The 17,580-nt window shown below is 33.9% G+C and overlaps 2 protein-coding genes across 2 annotated transcripts; one reads left to right on the top strand and one right to left on the bottom strand.

Annotated features, from left to right (window-relative positions):
* The first annotated feature begins 636 nt into the window (after positions 1 to 636).
* DIP-iota (Dpr-interacting protein iota) lies at positions 637 to 9,134 on the top strand. Its single transcript, XM_018001234.2, has 6 exons — positions 637 to 1,441; positions 6,791 to 7,034; positions 7,641 to 8,029; positions 8,096 to 8,377; positions 8,474 to 8,545; positions 8,605 to 9,134. Exons 1-6 carry the CDS (start codon positions 1,360 to 1,362, stop codon positions 8,703 to 8,705), a joined length of 1,170 nt encoding a protein of 389 aa, XP_017856723.1. The 5' UTR covers positions 637 to 1,359; the 3' UTR covers positions 8,706 to 9,134.
* A 1,235-nt stretch (positions 9,135 to 10,369) lies between these two features.
* On the bottom strand, positions 10,370 to 17,541 carry LOC149269859 (uncharacterized). The gene is made up of 4 exons (XM_018003574.2): positions 16,724 to 17,541; positions 14,954 to 15,787; positions 11,024 to 11,317; positions 10,370 to 10,958 (listed from the first exon to the last, which is right to left on the bottom strand). The coding sequence occupies exons 2-4, from the start codon at positions 15,677 to 15,679 to the stop codon at positions 10,656 to 10,658; spliced, it is 1,323 nt and encodes a 440-aa protein (XP_017859063.1). The 5' UTR covers positions 15,680 to 15,787; positions 16,724 to 17,541; the 3' UTR covers positions 10,370 to 10,655.
* Positions 17,542 to 17,580: the final 39 nt, after the last annotated feature.

The following is a 17,580-nucleotide window of genomic DNA, read 5'->3' as shown; positions in this document are numbered from 1 at the left end:
CAATTTTCAGTTGCATCGATAAACAAATACTGAAGCAACTAATCTAATTAGTTGACTTTGAGATAACTTACAGGGGATTATATATCATATTTAATCTAACTGATCTAATAATTTATATCTAGTAATACTTACTTGAGTTAGATTTTATCTATTTGATCTTTAAATATATTTGAAATTCAATTCGCTCCTTAATATAAAGAATTTATTGTCTTATTGTCGTTGTAAATAATTGCAAAAGTTAATTTAACTAATAACACTTGCTTGTTCCTTGTTTGCTCCAACAATTTTGTTCAGATACGTTTAAGACTTATAATTGTTAAAAATAATTTTAAAAATTTTATTAAAAAAATATATCTTATAATAAATTAAGATAAATAATATTGTATCTATTATATACAAAAATATTTTTTTGCAATTAGGGGAACACAATTTTATGTATGTATTATTCTTAATTACTTACTTAGTCTTAAATTAATAAACAAGCTTTGCAACTATTTTTCTTACATTAATTAACTCAAATACAACTCAATAGAAATGCTTTCTCCAATACAGTTATTTATTAATTACAACCATTTCCAACTATGAATGTAATATACATAAATTTAATTATGTTTCTTTTGTCCACTATTGATGGCTCACTCTAATAAAGTTTAACAATGATTGACAGCGCTTTGATCAGAGTTTGTAATTGTAAATACCCAATTTGGATGGCAAGTGCAAGAACCCGTGTCACACATACATACAAACCTATAGCAACAGCTTCGTATATCACGACACGTGCATATGAATACGCTATGCACTTTATGAATGAAATATTTACTACTATTTTATACCCTTTGGCCAGGCACCCCCAGGGCAGCAGCAGTCGCTTTAGCAGCTGCTGTAGCAACAGCCGGCGTCAACACCTTGGCGACTGCCCCAGCGTCGGGCTACGGACTACGGGCTTCGGGCAATGCCACGATTTGCGGCAGGCTGCAGGACACATGCGCAGCGCCATGGCCACTGACGAGTCCTTCTCGTTCCCGTTATCGTTCTCGTAGCCAGAGTCGGGGAGTCAGCGCCTGGCAGTATTCGAATTTTTGAATATGAATTTTGACACTTGATTATCAGCGGCATTTCGCATTTCGCGCAGTTCGCGGCCAGTTGTAACTGTGTGCAGACGCGTCCGGAAGCGAAAGGCGGAACAAATAAATCTACGTTAGTGCAGTGCGGAAATTCTTTGGCCATTTGGCAGTGAAAGTGATAAAGAAAATAAATACACAAAAAAAAATATTACAAAGAGAACAAAAAATAAAAAGTTTACTTTATAGTTTGCACTTCAAGTTTGCATTACGGTTGATGTGAGCCTCAGCGTGGAATATGAAAAAAGTCTTTGTTCATGTCTTGTTAATTCTACAATCTGTGTGGCCAGGGAGCACAACTTTCTCAGAATTGAACAATTGTGAGTCGAGGATGAAGTTAAATCTTTGGAACTGAAACTGCACTTTAAACTTAAACTGCTAGAGAGTTCAACATGTTCATGCTTGAACAAATAGTTTATATTGCTAACTTAAAAAAAAAATTAAAAATGATAAACAAACGGTTTGAATAACTGAAATATAGTTTAAAAATAAATTAAATATCCGGGACAAAAGACTAACCAAATAATATTAATTTTTATTTATTTTTTCTGATTTTTTTGTTCTATTCCAAAATTGATTTCAATGCAGTCATTATCAAATGTAGTTAAAGAATATTTTCAGCAACTCGCTAAAAGTTTAATTATGTAGATGCTGGAAATCGCATTGAAGCACCAGAAATACAATATGAGGTTTTGAGAACCACTCAAAAATATTAAATAATATTAAATATTAACCTCGATAGGTAAAATCAGAGAAAAGAGGAAGATAAGCGATCAGAGAAGGAAGAGAAATGGTGAGACAAAGAAACAAATATACTATGATAATGGCGAAATGAGATAACTGCAAGAGAGTGTAAGAAAGAGAGAGAGTAAAAATGAGAGATGCAGGAAGAGGAAGAGTTCGACATAGAGAGAGTGGGACATGGAGAAAGATAGATAGAGATAGACAGAAAGAGACAGATTTTGATTGAGGTAAAGAGAATGAAAGATTAAGATTGAGAGAGTGAGAGAAATGAAGTGATATACAGTGATATATAAAGAGATATACAGAGAAAGCGAAGGAGGTAGAGATAATCAAGTGAGATTGAAAGGAAATGAAAAGAAAGAGAAATAAGATGAAAGACAGTAAGCGAATATCAAATAGAAATGTAGATATATAGAGTGAGAGAAAGGATGAAGAAAATGGTAGAAATTGAGACACACAGATAAGGAGAGAGGCGAAGAAAAAGGAGGAGAAAGTGCGCTGCATAAGTTAGTTTCTATTTTTAATTCTGCTTCACGATTTCTCCTTTTCGCTTTCCACCTCAAATTACTTATGTTATGAGAAAACATTTTATGCGATGCCCGAAGGCCTTCGTTGCTTTGGCTTAAAACTTGTTATTTAGAATTAATTCTTTGCAACAATAGCAATAAATAATTAAAAACAAATAAAATAAACTGTAAGCGAATACAAATAAACTTGTGTACCAAATAAATATTAAATACCTAAATATTTCCCTTATGATCCCCATTATTTTCTCTCACTGCTCTCTTATTTTTATTCAAGCCCTTAGAATCTATAATTTAAAGCTCTCAAAATGCAACACTACAATACCATTCAAATCCTACCGCAACGCCTCGAGCCTCAATATGTAAATAACTATCTGTCTATGCAGGCTATATGTGTTATAAATACAAAATATGTCTGTCTACAGCATTTTGAGGTGTTTAGCTAATTGAGCACACTTAGCTCTGCCAAAATGGCTAACGGTAAAGGCCTGCCAAGCGGTACAAACGGGCGGAAGTTCAACGGTTCCCTAAGTGAATAAACTGTGGCCAACATATATCGCCACGAAGGGGCAGAGCGACGGCAACAACGACGAGCGACTTCCGCAACCCAAATCAAAAATGTGCTGAGAAAAAGGGGGAAAAATGTTGGAACAGCACCCAAAAAAAAAGAAGAAGAAGAAAAAGAAAAACAATGCAATTTTACTTAGCTTGGCAGCAAGTATTGATAAATATATCAAAAATTGTTGCTTAAATCAATGTGTCAAGAGCTGGTAAATGCAAATAAATATAGAAAATATTGGCAAGCTGGGCCGACGCACGATAAGAGTGGGAAGACAGCACAAACAAAGCGGAAAGGCGACATTATTTTTTCTTCTTCTTCTTTTTTTTTTTTTTTTTTTTTGTGGACTTCCTATGGCACTTTGGTAAAGTTTTTTTTTTTTCATTATTTCTTTTCTCTGAGAGTGAGTTAGTCGGACCGACTGCAGCGCTTTTGGCAGACATTGCGTGCTGGCATATTTCGTTACGCGATTTCCTTTGCCTGCATTTCACCAAAAAAATGTCAGACAGTTGGAGTGTCTAACAGACAGGACATTCACTTTCCGTTTCAAGTTCAACGGTATGAGATGCGTGCAGTCGTCAGTCGTACAACCTGGCCAACAAGCAGCCAGAGCTGTCTGCAGCTGTTAGCAACCTGCCGGGGCGGTGCTAACTGTCATATATATACCATATACTACATTGATAAATCGCACTGCAACAATGTGTAAATAAAGTCAAATTCAGAAATGAAACTGAAAACGGACAGAATGATAATATAAAAGAAATATATACCTAACATTTAACATTTAACATTAAAGTTTAAGATCAGGTATTCAAGATTTGGCAAAGTTTTGTTTCTGGTATAATACAGACAACGTTCTATTTTGACCAACAGTATGTAGTAACGATAAATACATGATATTAACCATAAAATCTTTTAATAAATTACAAACTTGGTTTTGAATGGAACGATATGATTTATTTTTAAATTTCGGCAAAGTATAAAATGTTGTCCTGATTAAAGACTTGTAGCAATGTCATAAATAGGATACAGAAATATATAAAAATATTCTAAAATCTCAAAATAAATACCTTTTTAGTAAATAAATTTACATATGCAAAATTATTATTACTGTCTCAAGCAATGTTCACAAAATTAAATAGATATATGTATATATAGACAGCTTATTCATTTTCAATATATTAAAATATAAATATTTAAACACGTATTACATGAAAGATTAATAAACTTTAGTGAAATTAAAAAATAAAAATAAATAAATAATTAAATCAAAAACTGTTCCCATAATAAAAACATTTTTGTTAAAGAGATTCACATATACACTCCTAATCAATACTCAATACTACTCAATATACTAAATAGACATATGTTTTATACAAAATCTTTGGATTTCATTCATCTTTCACATTGTATTCCTTCGACTAAAAAAGCCAAACCACCAAAACATTTAGTAATCAACCAGACGTGAAGTTAAACCTCAAACTTTGCCACACACCTGTGTATGTGTGTGTGCGTGTGAGCTTACTTGTTCATGTGGTAAAAAGTGTTTAGACGCTGGAATGTTTCAATATGCAAACATGCAATGGCCAAATTGCAATAACAACACAAACCGAAACGTTCCAAACAATGGGCGACGTTTGCAGCGAACCCAAACATAATCGCAAATTATAGGCTATATATGGCAGGGTACATAGGCTCCCTTGAAACTAGTTGGCCATCACACACACGCACACACACACACATAGGCTGAGTCTACAAAATGTGCAAATAAAAAGGTTTTGCATTTTTTCCAGGTATTCTCACTCTCTATCCCTCTCCCTTTCTCTATCACTCAGCAGCTACTTTCTTTTTCCATTTTTTCGGGTTATTATTTGGTCATAATTGTAATTTAGGTATTTGCTATGTGAGGCGTCGACGAGCCGCAAAATCATGCTACTTGTTAGGGCCATGTGATGTGATTTTTTACGACTACCCATTTTTTTTTCTTTTGGGGGCGTGATAGTTACCGTTATGGCCGGCAAGGCGACGCCACAGTTTTAAGGGTGTTCAAGCTGTCCCTTCGTAACGAGTTGAGCTTGTTACTGCTGGCTACCCTTAAATTATCAGTTAGCCTCAAATGCGACGCCAAAGTTGACGCTCTTAACTTTACATTGATAAAACAAAATTGGTTTCCAAGAATGAAATGCATTCATTTATCTAGTTATTCAATCCAATTCATAAATATGAGCTTTAATTTAGCAAATTGGCTACTAGACTTGCATTTATTTGAATTTTTTAAATGTATAATATATATAAGTATATAATATATAAAATAGTGTTTTTTTAATAAACTTAAAAATTATGATTCTTTTTAGTTAAAGAAAAAAATGTTATTCAATTAAAACAAATTTAATCTACAATAATTGAAATCTAAAATTTATAAAAAAAAATTGTGGCTTTTTTTTTAATATTTAGTTAATGTACATATACATACAGATATTTTGTTTCCAAATTTGATCTACTGAAACAACAAAATTAAACTAATTTAATAAATAGAATAACTTTACTACAAAACATAAATAAATATTATTCTTAAAATGCTTGCACGTATTCCCGATTACTTCTCAAATTTTTAGCCATGTCATGGGAAATTCAATAATCCGCTGTACAAACCAAATATAATATCATTTTCAGCTATGATTCATAAATAATCGTAAGACCCATCACAAGCTGAAGTTATGAGCAGCTTATCATCTTTTTCTCTCTTGGCTAAGCGGGTCTTTTGGGTCACCCTAAAAGCTAATTTCACTAATTATTAGATTATTTGCCAGCCTCTTCACAACATCATCAAATTTATGAGCGTGACAGTAGGAAAATATAAAAACATTTACCAACAACAACAACATAGGGAGTATGATTTGCCTGAGCTCAGCGGGGCATCTGGAAAATTTTAAAGTATTTTCATTCCATTTGAAATTTTTGGACATTTTGCAGACGCTCGCAGAAATGTAGAAAGAAATAATAATAATAATTATCTGGCCTAATTGTGTGGATTAGAAATGACAAATGAAAAGCTGTGAAAATCTTTGAGTTTCAGAATTAGAGAACAAGACGTGAACTTAAGTTCGATTTAAGCTTATAAATATATACAAAAATAGACTCGAGCTCAAATAATAATTAATTAATATTTGTATACAAAAAATAAATTCGATCAATATCGCTGCTAAAGTGTAATATTTATAAGATTTTTATTATGCATCATAGAATATGTTTCACAAGTAATTGATAAGAAAAATTAACAATTTAATAATAGATTCTATGTTACTTAAATAGATTTTTTTATTACATTATTATTAATTATTAAATTAAATAGTTATTTATTTAATTATTTATATTCATTAAATTATTAATTTAAATTATTTTAATTTCTATACTTATTTAGTGCATTATTAAATTAAATTATATCATTATTAAATGATTAACTTTAAGTATTTTGTTATTATATATTTTTATGTATATGTACTTATATTTGTTTAAATATATATTTTTTATTAATTATTATTATTATTAACTTATTAAACTAGTTTTTTAAATCTTTATTTATTTATATATTTTATTAATATTTAATATTATTACATTATACAATTAATAATAATTTTTTTCTTTGCCCAGTCTAATTCAATTTACTTCATTTAATAAATATCACATTTTGACATTTGCAAGTCTCATAAAATGCGCACCGTTTACTTTTTTCGCAGCTCCGTCAATCGTGCGCCATTTAACACCCTAATGGGTGTAAGCATCGCAAAGGTCAACCAACTTCATACTAACACCCTCTTTCAAAATTTCTCTTTCCTTGCTAGCGGATCCCAAATTTAGTGGCCCCATAAACAATGTAACGGTACCTGTGGGACGGGACGCGCTGCTCACGTGCATCGTGCACGATCTGGTTAGCTATAAGGTAGCCTGGCTGCGCGTCGATACCCAAACCATATTGAGCATACAGAATCATGTTATCACGAAAAATCATCGCATCGGCATCTCGCACACGGAACATCGCATCTGGCAGCTGCGAATACGCGATGTACACGAATCGGATCGTGGTTGGTAAGTGCATTGAAATATATGTATACGTATATATATATATATATGTATGTGTACATATATTTATTTTACTAAATAAATATAACTGAGATTGAAGGCAGAAAATCTTACACAATTTAAAATTTGTTCAATTCTTAAGCTTTCAGCCTTATATCAAGCATGAGGTCTTATCGGCTCTCACTATCTTACCCTCACTACTCTTACAATACTTTCACACAACTTTGTTTTTCGTTCGCGAATAAGATAAGAGTATATTGGTTTTACTCTTGCTGCCTATTCAGCTATATACATACATCTATAGACATATTTTCATATACATACATATTACCTCTTATTAAGAGTAACTCAAGTAAAACTATGTCTTCATAAAAAATTAGACTTCCTCTTGGGATTTACTTAAAATTATATTATTTCGATTTGTTGATTCAAATTTTCTATTTAGAATTATTTTAAAAATCTCTGACTTCTTCTTTGAACTCTATCTCTCCTTGTCTATCGCCCTACCACCCTCTCTTTCTGTAACTTTTTCTCTCATCTCTCACCCTGTCTCTCCCCCCCCCCCCCCCTCTCTTCCTGCTCTCTCGCTCTCTCTTCCTGCGCTCCTTTAAGGTATATGTGCCAAATAAACACGGATCCGATGAAAAGTCAAATGGGCTACTTGGACGTGGTTGTGCCGCCGGACATTGTTGACTATCAGACCAGTCAGGATGTGGTGCGTGCCAGCGGCCAGAATGTGACGCTCACCTGCACAGCCACGGGCGTGCCACCGCCCACCATAACCTGGCGGCGCGAAGAGAACGCACCAATGCTCTGGCTGCCAGACAATGCCAACGGCGACGACGACGACGGCGAAATGAAGGAGAGAGAAGTCTACAGTGTGGAGTCACAAAATCTGACATTGTGGCAACTGCAACGCGAACATATGGGCGCCTATCTGTGCATCGCCTCCAATGGAGTGCCGCCAACGGTCAGCAAGCGGATAATGCTGGTGGTTAACTGTGAGCATCTGATAAGCAATTGGTGTTATTTGTGATTTTCTTAATCGTTCGATATTTTCTCCATAGTTGCGCCCACAATCTGGACGCGTTACGATACGATCTATGTGGGCGTGGGTCAGAAGCTAACGCTCGAATGCATTAGCGAATCCCAGCCAGCTTCCATTAATTTCTGGCTCAAAGATAAGGAGCTGCTGCAGGGTGGCACCTACGATGCCCGAACCGTTGATCATGTCCATCGGATTGTGATGCGGATCACAGTGCGACCTTTGACTAAGCACGATTTTGGTGAATACAAATGCATTGCAAAGAATGCATTGGGCGAGACAGAGCGCAGCATAACAGTGCATCGTGAGTAAAAGAGAAAATCGACTGATATAGCTCTATTTAATATATACGTATGCTTATTTATATACAAAAAAAAAAAAAAAAAACAATTATTTTCAGATAAAGCCAAAAAACATGTGCAGCACTCCCATCAAACTTCATCGCGCGACAATCAGTTTATTGTCATCGAAGGTATTTTTATAAATATAAATATTAGCTAAATTATTTAATTTCAATTTAATCATTTTCAGAGTATTTGGCAAATAGAGCGTTCATTAGTTGCCATACAAATATTATAAGCTATGCGTGTATCATAATCGTCAATTATTTTACTAAAGTTTTGTGTTTGTAAGCAATGAAATAAAACAATAAATAAATAATATATATATATACGTATATATGACTGTATATACATAAACGGTTTTATTCTACTTAAAGTTACGCATTAAAGTTCATATTTCGTAAGACAATAAATAAATTATCAATTTAATAAGCTGCCTCTACAAATAGTTTTATTATGCTTTTGAATTGTTACAAAATGCTTGGCATAATATATAATACTCCTTGAAAGGGTAAACCAAAGAGACGCAAAAACTAACGGTTTATCAAAACGGTTTACTCACTTATTAACACGCAATTACTCTCGGTCCATCTCGCTCTTTCTCACATGTTGAACGAATGCGTAAAGTATAAGATTTTCTCACTTTAAGTAACTAAGCTGAATTTACAAACACAAAAAAAAAAAAAAAAAAAAAAAAAAAAAACAGCATTGGTTTTAAATTATATTTTTCACTTTTCATACAGACATACGCCAGCGATTATTATATTAGCACTTACAACCACTTTTCAAATGCTCGCGAAATACACTCACTACTACGCGATAGCCGTACTTACACTAATGCACACGAAGAGTGTCGCGGAGTGACAGACACGAGTCCCGCATTTATAATTGCGATCCACACAAATCGCTCATTGCCTGGTGTCTGCAACCCTGCTTAAAATTAATTTCTCTTTCAAAACAATCACAGTTACGCACTGGTTTCGCTACACAGCAGCAACTTCTTTTCATTACATAGTCTAATTAATAGCCATTTTTGAGGGTGAGAGCGAATATGAGACTTAGCCATTTGTATTAATTAATTAATTAATAATTAATGTACACAATCGTAGATTTTTTTGCGCATGGCTAACCAATTAAGTGCAATCAACATGAACACTGTTCACATACTGGATTTGTATAACGGGATCAAAAGCATTTGGAATAATCGAATCTAAGCTAGCATCCACAGCTCTCTGGGAGAGCAAAGTTACAGCAGAGTATTTACAAATTATCTTGCCTCTCTTAGCATCCACAATGCGACTGCACTAATGTGAGCGTACCATCTACAATGCTCACTCATTTTGCGCACATAACGGGATCAAAAGCATTTGGACCAATCACATTTGAGCATGTACAATGTATGTAATAGCATCCATGGCACGTTCGCTGGCTAAAAAAGGCAACAAAAGCTCATTTATAAATTATTGAGCCCCTCTTAGCATCCACAATTCCTACTCACGGTGCTAATACACTACAAATCGGAAGATCTATGCAATTACTCGCATAGAATGTAAATTTTTACTTTTTAATAATATAAACAGAAATTTTTAATTTTTGTTTGTCAGTTTTGTAGCATGACTTAAATTATTATTTTTATTATTATTATTATTTTTTTTTTTTCTAATTTAGTTTATAGTTATACATCGAGTGTTTGTTCAAGGGAAAGTAAATTTAGGAAATGAATAAAAGTAAATTTAAACTTTTGAATAAAATACAATAGTTTAAGCGTTTTCTTTGCTGTTCGAGACAACATTTAAATTGTTAGTTTGTAAAATTTCGCTACAATTAGTTTAAGCTGTTTTTTTTAAATATATGTATATACAATCGTGTATATTTAGCTAGAGCTTTAACGCTTATATATATAAACATAAATTGAACTAATGTGTATAACAATTGGTGTCAAGTTAGCTAAAAAATTAAGGTTTTATCAATTGTTTAATAAATTAAAATTATAAATATATATGCGTAGATACATATATATCAATGTACATATATTTATGCTAGCTATGAGCGTGTCGAGGTAGGCTGAACAATCTTTGTTAGTTGGATTTGCTTAAAAAGTAGGTGTGTGTGTATGTATTTGTATATGAGTGTGAGTGTGTATGTGTGTCTGTCCATGTTGTATGTGCTAAACCTAAATCTCAAAACTTAAACACAATTAGAGCGGCCTCTCCTTCCCCCATCCACATTCTTTCAACGTCTTCAACTTGAGCTGCTCCGCCCATTAGCCAAATTTGTGGGCGTTGCTGCCATATTAGGCACTTGAATGGCCGGTGGCGGCGTGGCACCCTTGGCCTTGGCCAGCAGCTGCCGCTGCTCATAGATCTCGTTCACGAGCTTCTTGACGAACGGATGATTAAATTTGCCCTCGGTGGAGTCGAAGAACTCCTGATGCTTCAGCAGGCAATTGTCACGTTTCTCATACTCGAACGCTTGCATTACCATGTCCAGACGATCCAGATCCTTAACGAACTTGGACTCGGGACTCTGCGCATTTTCATATTCCTACAATAGAACATTTTAGAACATTAATTGAATTTACGCCCAGATGTTCTTGCATTTCCTCTTACCTCGAAGAGCTCCATAATGCGCTTGCCCCGCGGCTCAATCAGTTTGCAAATATCCTCCATGGCCTTGAATTCGAGCGCACGTTTGTCCTCCTTGGAGACACCGCAAAAGGGCGTTATGTCACCCACCAAGCTTTCGGCCAGATCATGCACCAGCGCCAGCTCCATGCATCGTATCTGATTCAGACCCTCGCTGCCATCTAGCAGAAAGGTCAGCATGCTCATCCGGTACATATGTCCAGAGATCGACTCACAATCGTTCACATCCCTCAGTACCCATCCGGTGCGTTTGGTGTGCTATCGAAACAGAAAGAAAAGACATCAATTAGTTTCAGTTGTAAGTTAAATATTTATAAAATTGTAATTTATTAATAATAAAAATAATAATAAATTATATGATTTCTATAATACAAAAGAAAATCATATTGATATACATATATAAATTACATGCTAAATTATAAAAAAAAAAAATGTATATATGTATATTTATTTCAATATTATTCTCTTAAATTTATCTATTTATTTATTTTTTGTACTAATTTTCTTCTTACTATTTAATTTATTTTTAATTCTCTTTTTATATAGTACTTTAAATAAATCTATTAATTATTTCCCATTTATAGAATATACATTTATTAAACATTTTTTAAATATTTTTAAAGTGAAAATTTCTGGGATGTAAAAAAAATTAAATTTTTCTTATCTGTACTAACATTTACTCTTTAAGTTTTTTTTTTTTTTTTTTTTTTTTTTGTATTTTTTTTTATTTTTTCATACATAAATGCCCGACATTTGAACTACTATTTGTTATTAACAGCTTTAACTAATCCTCTGTCTGACAACAATTAACACTATTCTATTAAAACAAATCACGCAAATATAATAAAATACCAACATAACTACATTTATTTAGTCAAGTTTGCAGTCTATATTATCTTATCACATAAGCGTCATTTCGCATAGCTGGAATATTCGTTGATAAGGCACATCGGCCATAACGTGACTTTCACATTGCGTTTTAGATAAACCCAAGTCGAGGAGATAAGTCGCTGGGTAAATGTGATATGTAATTATTATAATTAAATGGAATGTTGGCAACATCTTTGGGCCTTGCTTGTCGCACGGCTCTATAAATAAAACTGTTTATTGATCAAATAGCAACAGCTAACAGCTACAGCCCCTTCCCTCAGCTCGCGCCCCGAATGGGTTTCCGTTGAAGGTCTGACGCCCTTGTACGACGATGTTACCTCACTCTCTCTCTCTCTCTTTTTCTCTTTTTCTCTTTGTTCAATTTATTTCCTTCTATCCCTCTAGTTTTTCTTCTCTTTAATTAGGCAAAGTGCATCAAACATTTTCTGTAAAATATAGTATTCCTTCCAAAATCTAATAAAAAACCTTTGGAAATCGTAGAACATACATACTTTTTAATGGATAAGTATATCGGATACCTACTGTGTAACATATACATATATATTATAGATTTAACTGCGAAATTTAATATTTTATTATTATTTATTTATTTTTATTTTGATTATTTATTTCAAAGAATTTTAAATTAATAAATTTTAATACTGTAAATGGTTGAAAATTTTTAATTTTTTAATGGAAAATTAATTAATTCATTTTGTTTCTTTTATTAAATGTTTAGTAATATATTTTATTGATTCGTTTCCTTTTATTATTTCTCTTATTCACTTAGTTTTTTTTTATTTAAAAATATTTTTGAAAAAAATTTAAGTTCAACTTATATATTCTCTACCGGGTATTTTGCTGGTCGAGCCATCAAATTTGTTTTGATTTTTGCCTCTCTGTCACACGTAACTCAATATTGCTTATGCATTTAATGCAATGCAATTCAATATATCTGACATATATATATAGATTATAATATATCTGATATATAGATATATGACATAAGATATCCCCATGTGTATTGCGTTTTCATTTTGAAGGCCAAGATCAAAGTCACAAGTTTATGTTTTTTTTTTTTATTTCTATTGGAATATATAGAAACAAATGTTCTACGCTGTATATATTTGCTTTCTAGATATATAGATATATTTTGTATGGATAATTTAAAATTTTAAATAATATTTCGTTTGTCGATTTGCCTTGCAAATATTCGCTTAACTCTCACGTCAATCTATATACATATAATATATGATGCATACATATATTGAGATACATTCAGCTTGTCTCAGCTATTTCCCGAAAATTTCAACGGATTTTCAAATACGAACAGAAAGTAATAAACATACATATAAACATATATATTATTTATCAGTTCACGTGAGCCATTTTCTGATTCTATTTAGCTTTCTCGAACTGAATACAAAGTTCAATTAGGTGAATTGGCTGCTTTAATATCAAAGATTTCCAATAACAAACGAACACCTAGATAGAAAAATTCCACTTTATATATTTCCGTAGCCCGGTTGTCATATTGAAAGTATCAATTATGCTGATTAGATAATTTAAATGAGCGTGGGAGTAGACAAGGGGCACGGGGTGAACGAATGAAATGCTTATCAACTGAAGCGTGCGACACTCTTGATAATAATATTTGACTGTTGTAAATTGGATTATAGACATATCGATCTAAGGTTACCAAATGTTATATGTCTTCGACATTTCGTCACCAATCGATCAATTGTAAGATTTTCTTCACTTTTATATACTTGATAGGCTATACAAATCAACAAATATTATATATATCGATATATATTCTATTTAAATGTTCAACGTAAATTTTTCGAGACTGAGCGAAAGTTCCCTGAGAGCCAAACGGCCTCAGGTATTATACAAGATGTATATGTTTATATATATACACACATTTTATTCACACAAAGAATTTTGTTAGATACACATGAAAAGTAAATATGAAAACAATAGAACAAAAAATACATTTTTTGCATTGTTTTCGCTTTTAAAATTGTTGTTGAAGATCTTAATTTTTTTTTTTTACTTTGGGGGGCAAATAGGATAAATGGGACATTATATTTGGATAAGTGCAAACGTTAAAGAACTAAATTTTAATTTCACATCAAATATTCTGTCTTATGCTCTACAGTATATTATGTGTATATATATTTTCAATGTTATTTTTCATACATTTTTATATATTTTATTATATTGTTATATATTGTATTTTATAGTTTATAATCGTTTTATTTCATTTTTTTTTTTTGCTCCTTTTTTTTTAATTAAAAAACTCATCTCAGTTATCTGACAAAACTGACAAATAATATATAATTGTTTAGCGTATCTTTTCTCATCCACTTCATTAACATTTGGACGGTCTAGAATATCCCATTTAGCATTTCTTTTCGCTTTCGTTTTGTTAACTCATTATTTTTCTAAACTTGTGATCAGATATACATTATATATATAGTCGTTTTTCCCCATTTTTGTTATATTCGAATCTACAAGAAATTCTTGACTACTATATCAATCGACTTTCAAACGAAAAACTTTCACGGTCGCAACTTCAAAATTCAACAACAATAAAACCTTGTGACAGACATTGAAAATCCGCTACGTCCCCTTCATTACCTTAAAATTTGGCAGTGCGTTACGAAACGGAATAAACAAAAATAATAATAATCTCAGAGTCACGCGATAGCGTGTAGGCGATAAAAGCAGCCAAAAAAAAAAAATTTTTTTTTTAAGTCAAACAAAAATAAACAAAACTAACAAACTCTCACAAAAACAGTAAGAGAGAGATAGAGAGTGTGGGCGACCTAGAGGGGGAAACGAAGACAACATAAAAGAGCAGAGCATAATCAGTGCCTGTAGTTGAAAAATCGATGCGTAAGCTAGAAAGAGTAATTGAATACCCCAGCAGGAACTGGTTACTCGAATATTTCTCTCCATCTTCCTCTCTCGCTGTTTCCGCTTGGTTTTCTGATTTGCATTGATTTGCTTTGCACTCACCTTCAGGTTGCCGATCAGCTCCATAAACTGCAATATGTCGGCGAGGCCTGTGTTGAAGCAGGGCTTCTTGCCCGCACTGGAGGCTGCATCGTGGCAGGCAGCGCCTTCGCTTCCCGCTGCTGCTGCGGCTGTGGCAGCTGTTAGACTGCTGCTGCTGCTGCTGCTGCTGCCATCGCTGTTGGAGATTTCAGATTGGAGTGGTTCGGCGGCCAGTGAGGACATTGCAAATTTTGTTGTTGTCTGCTGTTGTTGTTGCTGCTGTTGGTGCTGTTGCTGCGGATGCGAGGATTTAGCGTTAGTTCCGTTACACTTCGTATGCAAATGTCGCTGTATGGTGTCCTGGCTACGCTGCTGCTGCTGCAGTATATTGTGTACAAATCGCTTTGATAAATTGACGAACTGCGCCGACTCCGATTTCGATTCACTTGAACAGCAACCGTGCGCTGTCGAAGGCGAATTGTGACTGACGCTGTCGCTGAAGTTCAATTCGCTCAACGCCGTTTGACTAGATTGATTTGGTTTTGGCTTTGTAGTTGTAGCTTCAGCTGCTGCTGCTGCTGCTGCTGTTGTCGGCGTCGGTGACGTCACGACGACATTGCTGCTGCTGCTGCTGCTGTTGCTGCTGAGTTGCCTAAGGAACTTGTATAAGTCAGCAGCGCTGCCAACGCCACTGCCAGCTGGGCACGCTGTGGCCGTCGCTTTGATCAGTTGCTGTCGTGAGAACATGGTGAGAGAGTAATTTCGTGAGCGACGGCGAACTTATCGTTGGGAGAGTGCGACAAAATGTTTAGCTACAAAATTGTGGTCGATGCAAACACGTGAAACGTGTGTGTCCTAAAGAAAGATAGAATGAGAAAGAGAACAGAGAGAGTTAGCTTGTTTCGTATGTAGATTCTTGTCTGAGCAGAATTTCAAGTTTTGCAAGCACTGCTGCTTACAGTTTGACAAACAGTTTATAGCTGGTTTGTTTTTGTATTCTTCATACATATAACGGAAACTCGGTTTTTGTTTGGTTTACTCAAGATATACTTTTTTTTTTCAATTTCATTTAATATTTGCGGTTTAATAATTAAGATCTATTTATTTTACTGGTTTTAACTGGAATTTGAATTTTTATGTCTTTTTTCTCATATATGAGTAAGCAATATAAATATTTCCGTTTTGGCTTTGCCATTAATATAATTAACAGAGGGCTGCTTATAGGGTTTACTCAACTTTTATTGTATGATAAGCTTTCATTCAATTAAGGTTGGCTTCTGATAATCAATTTTATTGCAATAACAATAAATTCAAAATAAATATATTATAAATTTATTTTAGAGTAATTTACAAATAAAAGAAATTAAAATTTTATTTTGGTATAATTTATATTTTGTTGTAAACTTGGATTTAGTAAATTGAATTTCTCTAGTCAAATGTATCTATTATAAGCAACTCTTGAAGCTACATTTCCTTTGTGAAATTTACACTTTTTATTATTATTAACAACTTTTCAATCAACCCTCGCTTTTAGTACATTACACGCAAAAATTGAACATTGATTTACGTTGTTTACGCAATAGTTGCAAATTCGCAGAGGCCAAAATTTCGCTGACATTAGTAAACAAATAATGATTAACATTTAGTATTTATTGCTATGTCCAAAATAATCAGTTAATATGCTTATCGTGAATGTGAATGTATGCAGATGTACACTCTTTTTCTTTGCACATATATTTATATATTTCATTTATTTATTTTTCTTCTTTTATTCTAATTTCTATCACCAACCTTGACACCAACACGGCCCGGCAGACGCGTCTGCCCCAGACTTGGACTTTGTTGTTGCGAGCGAGACGAGAGACGCGAGACAATGAAATAGGCTAGGAAATCGCCAAATCGACGACAACCGACTGCGAGGGCTCGCGTGCGCCTTGTGACTATGACTGCGGCAGCGGCAGCGACCAGCGGCCAGTGGCACTTCAAGGTGACGATGACAAAGTTGCCGTATTTATTTATTTATTTTTATTTTCGGCTGCTTTTGTTGCTGTTGTTATTATTATTGTTGTTGTTGTTGAGTGTGCACGTAGACACGAGCTCTGCGGCTGTTTAGCTGTAAATGTTAACTAACGGCAAATGCGGTCGCCACAGCGGAACTTTGAATTTGACAATGGGACAGCGACGATGGCATCGGCTTCGGCGCTGACGATGTCGATGGTACAATTAAAAATATCACTAAGCTAATTTAGACACATACACACTACACTATACTATACTATACACACACCCGCACGCGCCCGCACACGCACACACATACACACATATTTGTACATAAGCGTATGCTAGCGAAATTCATGCTGCTTCTTCATTATGTTTTGGCTCTTGTTTCTATGCACTTTTCCGTTTAATATCAAGGCAGCTTGGTTGTTAATTTAAATATGGCTGCAGAAGCCAGTGAGTAACGATAAATTTGGTACTAGTATTGGCTTTTTCATTTACAATTGCACAACAAAAATGTTTTTGGCAAACTAAAACGCGCCGCCGAAGAGATTCGCGACGCCTGCACTTGACCGATACTTTGTGGCGGCCGATCGATATCTTCACGGCACCGCAGCTGATATGCTGCTAAAAAAACACAACATTACAAC

The sequence above is a fragment of the Drosophila arizonae genome, chromosome 3 (assembly GCF_054131065.1).
Source record: "Drosophila arizonae isolate 15081-1271.41 chromosome 3, UAZ_ARI_1.0, whole genome shotgun sequence".
NCBI lineage: Eukaryota > Metazoa > Arthropoda > Insecta > Diptera > Drosophilidae > Drosophila > Drosophila arizonae.
The sequence above is the reverse complement of the archived record's forward strand: the minus strand, read 5'-3'. Positions and strand labels throughout refer to the sequence as shown.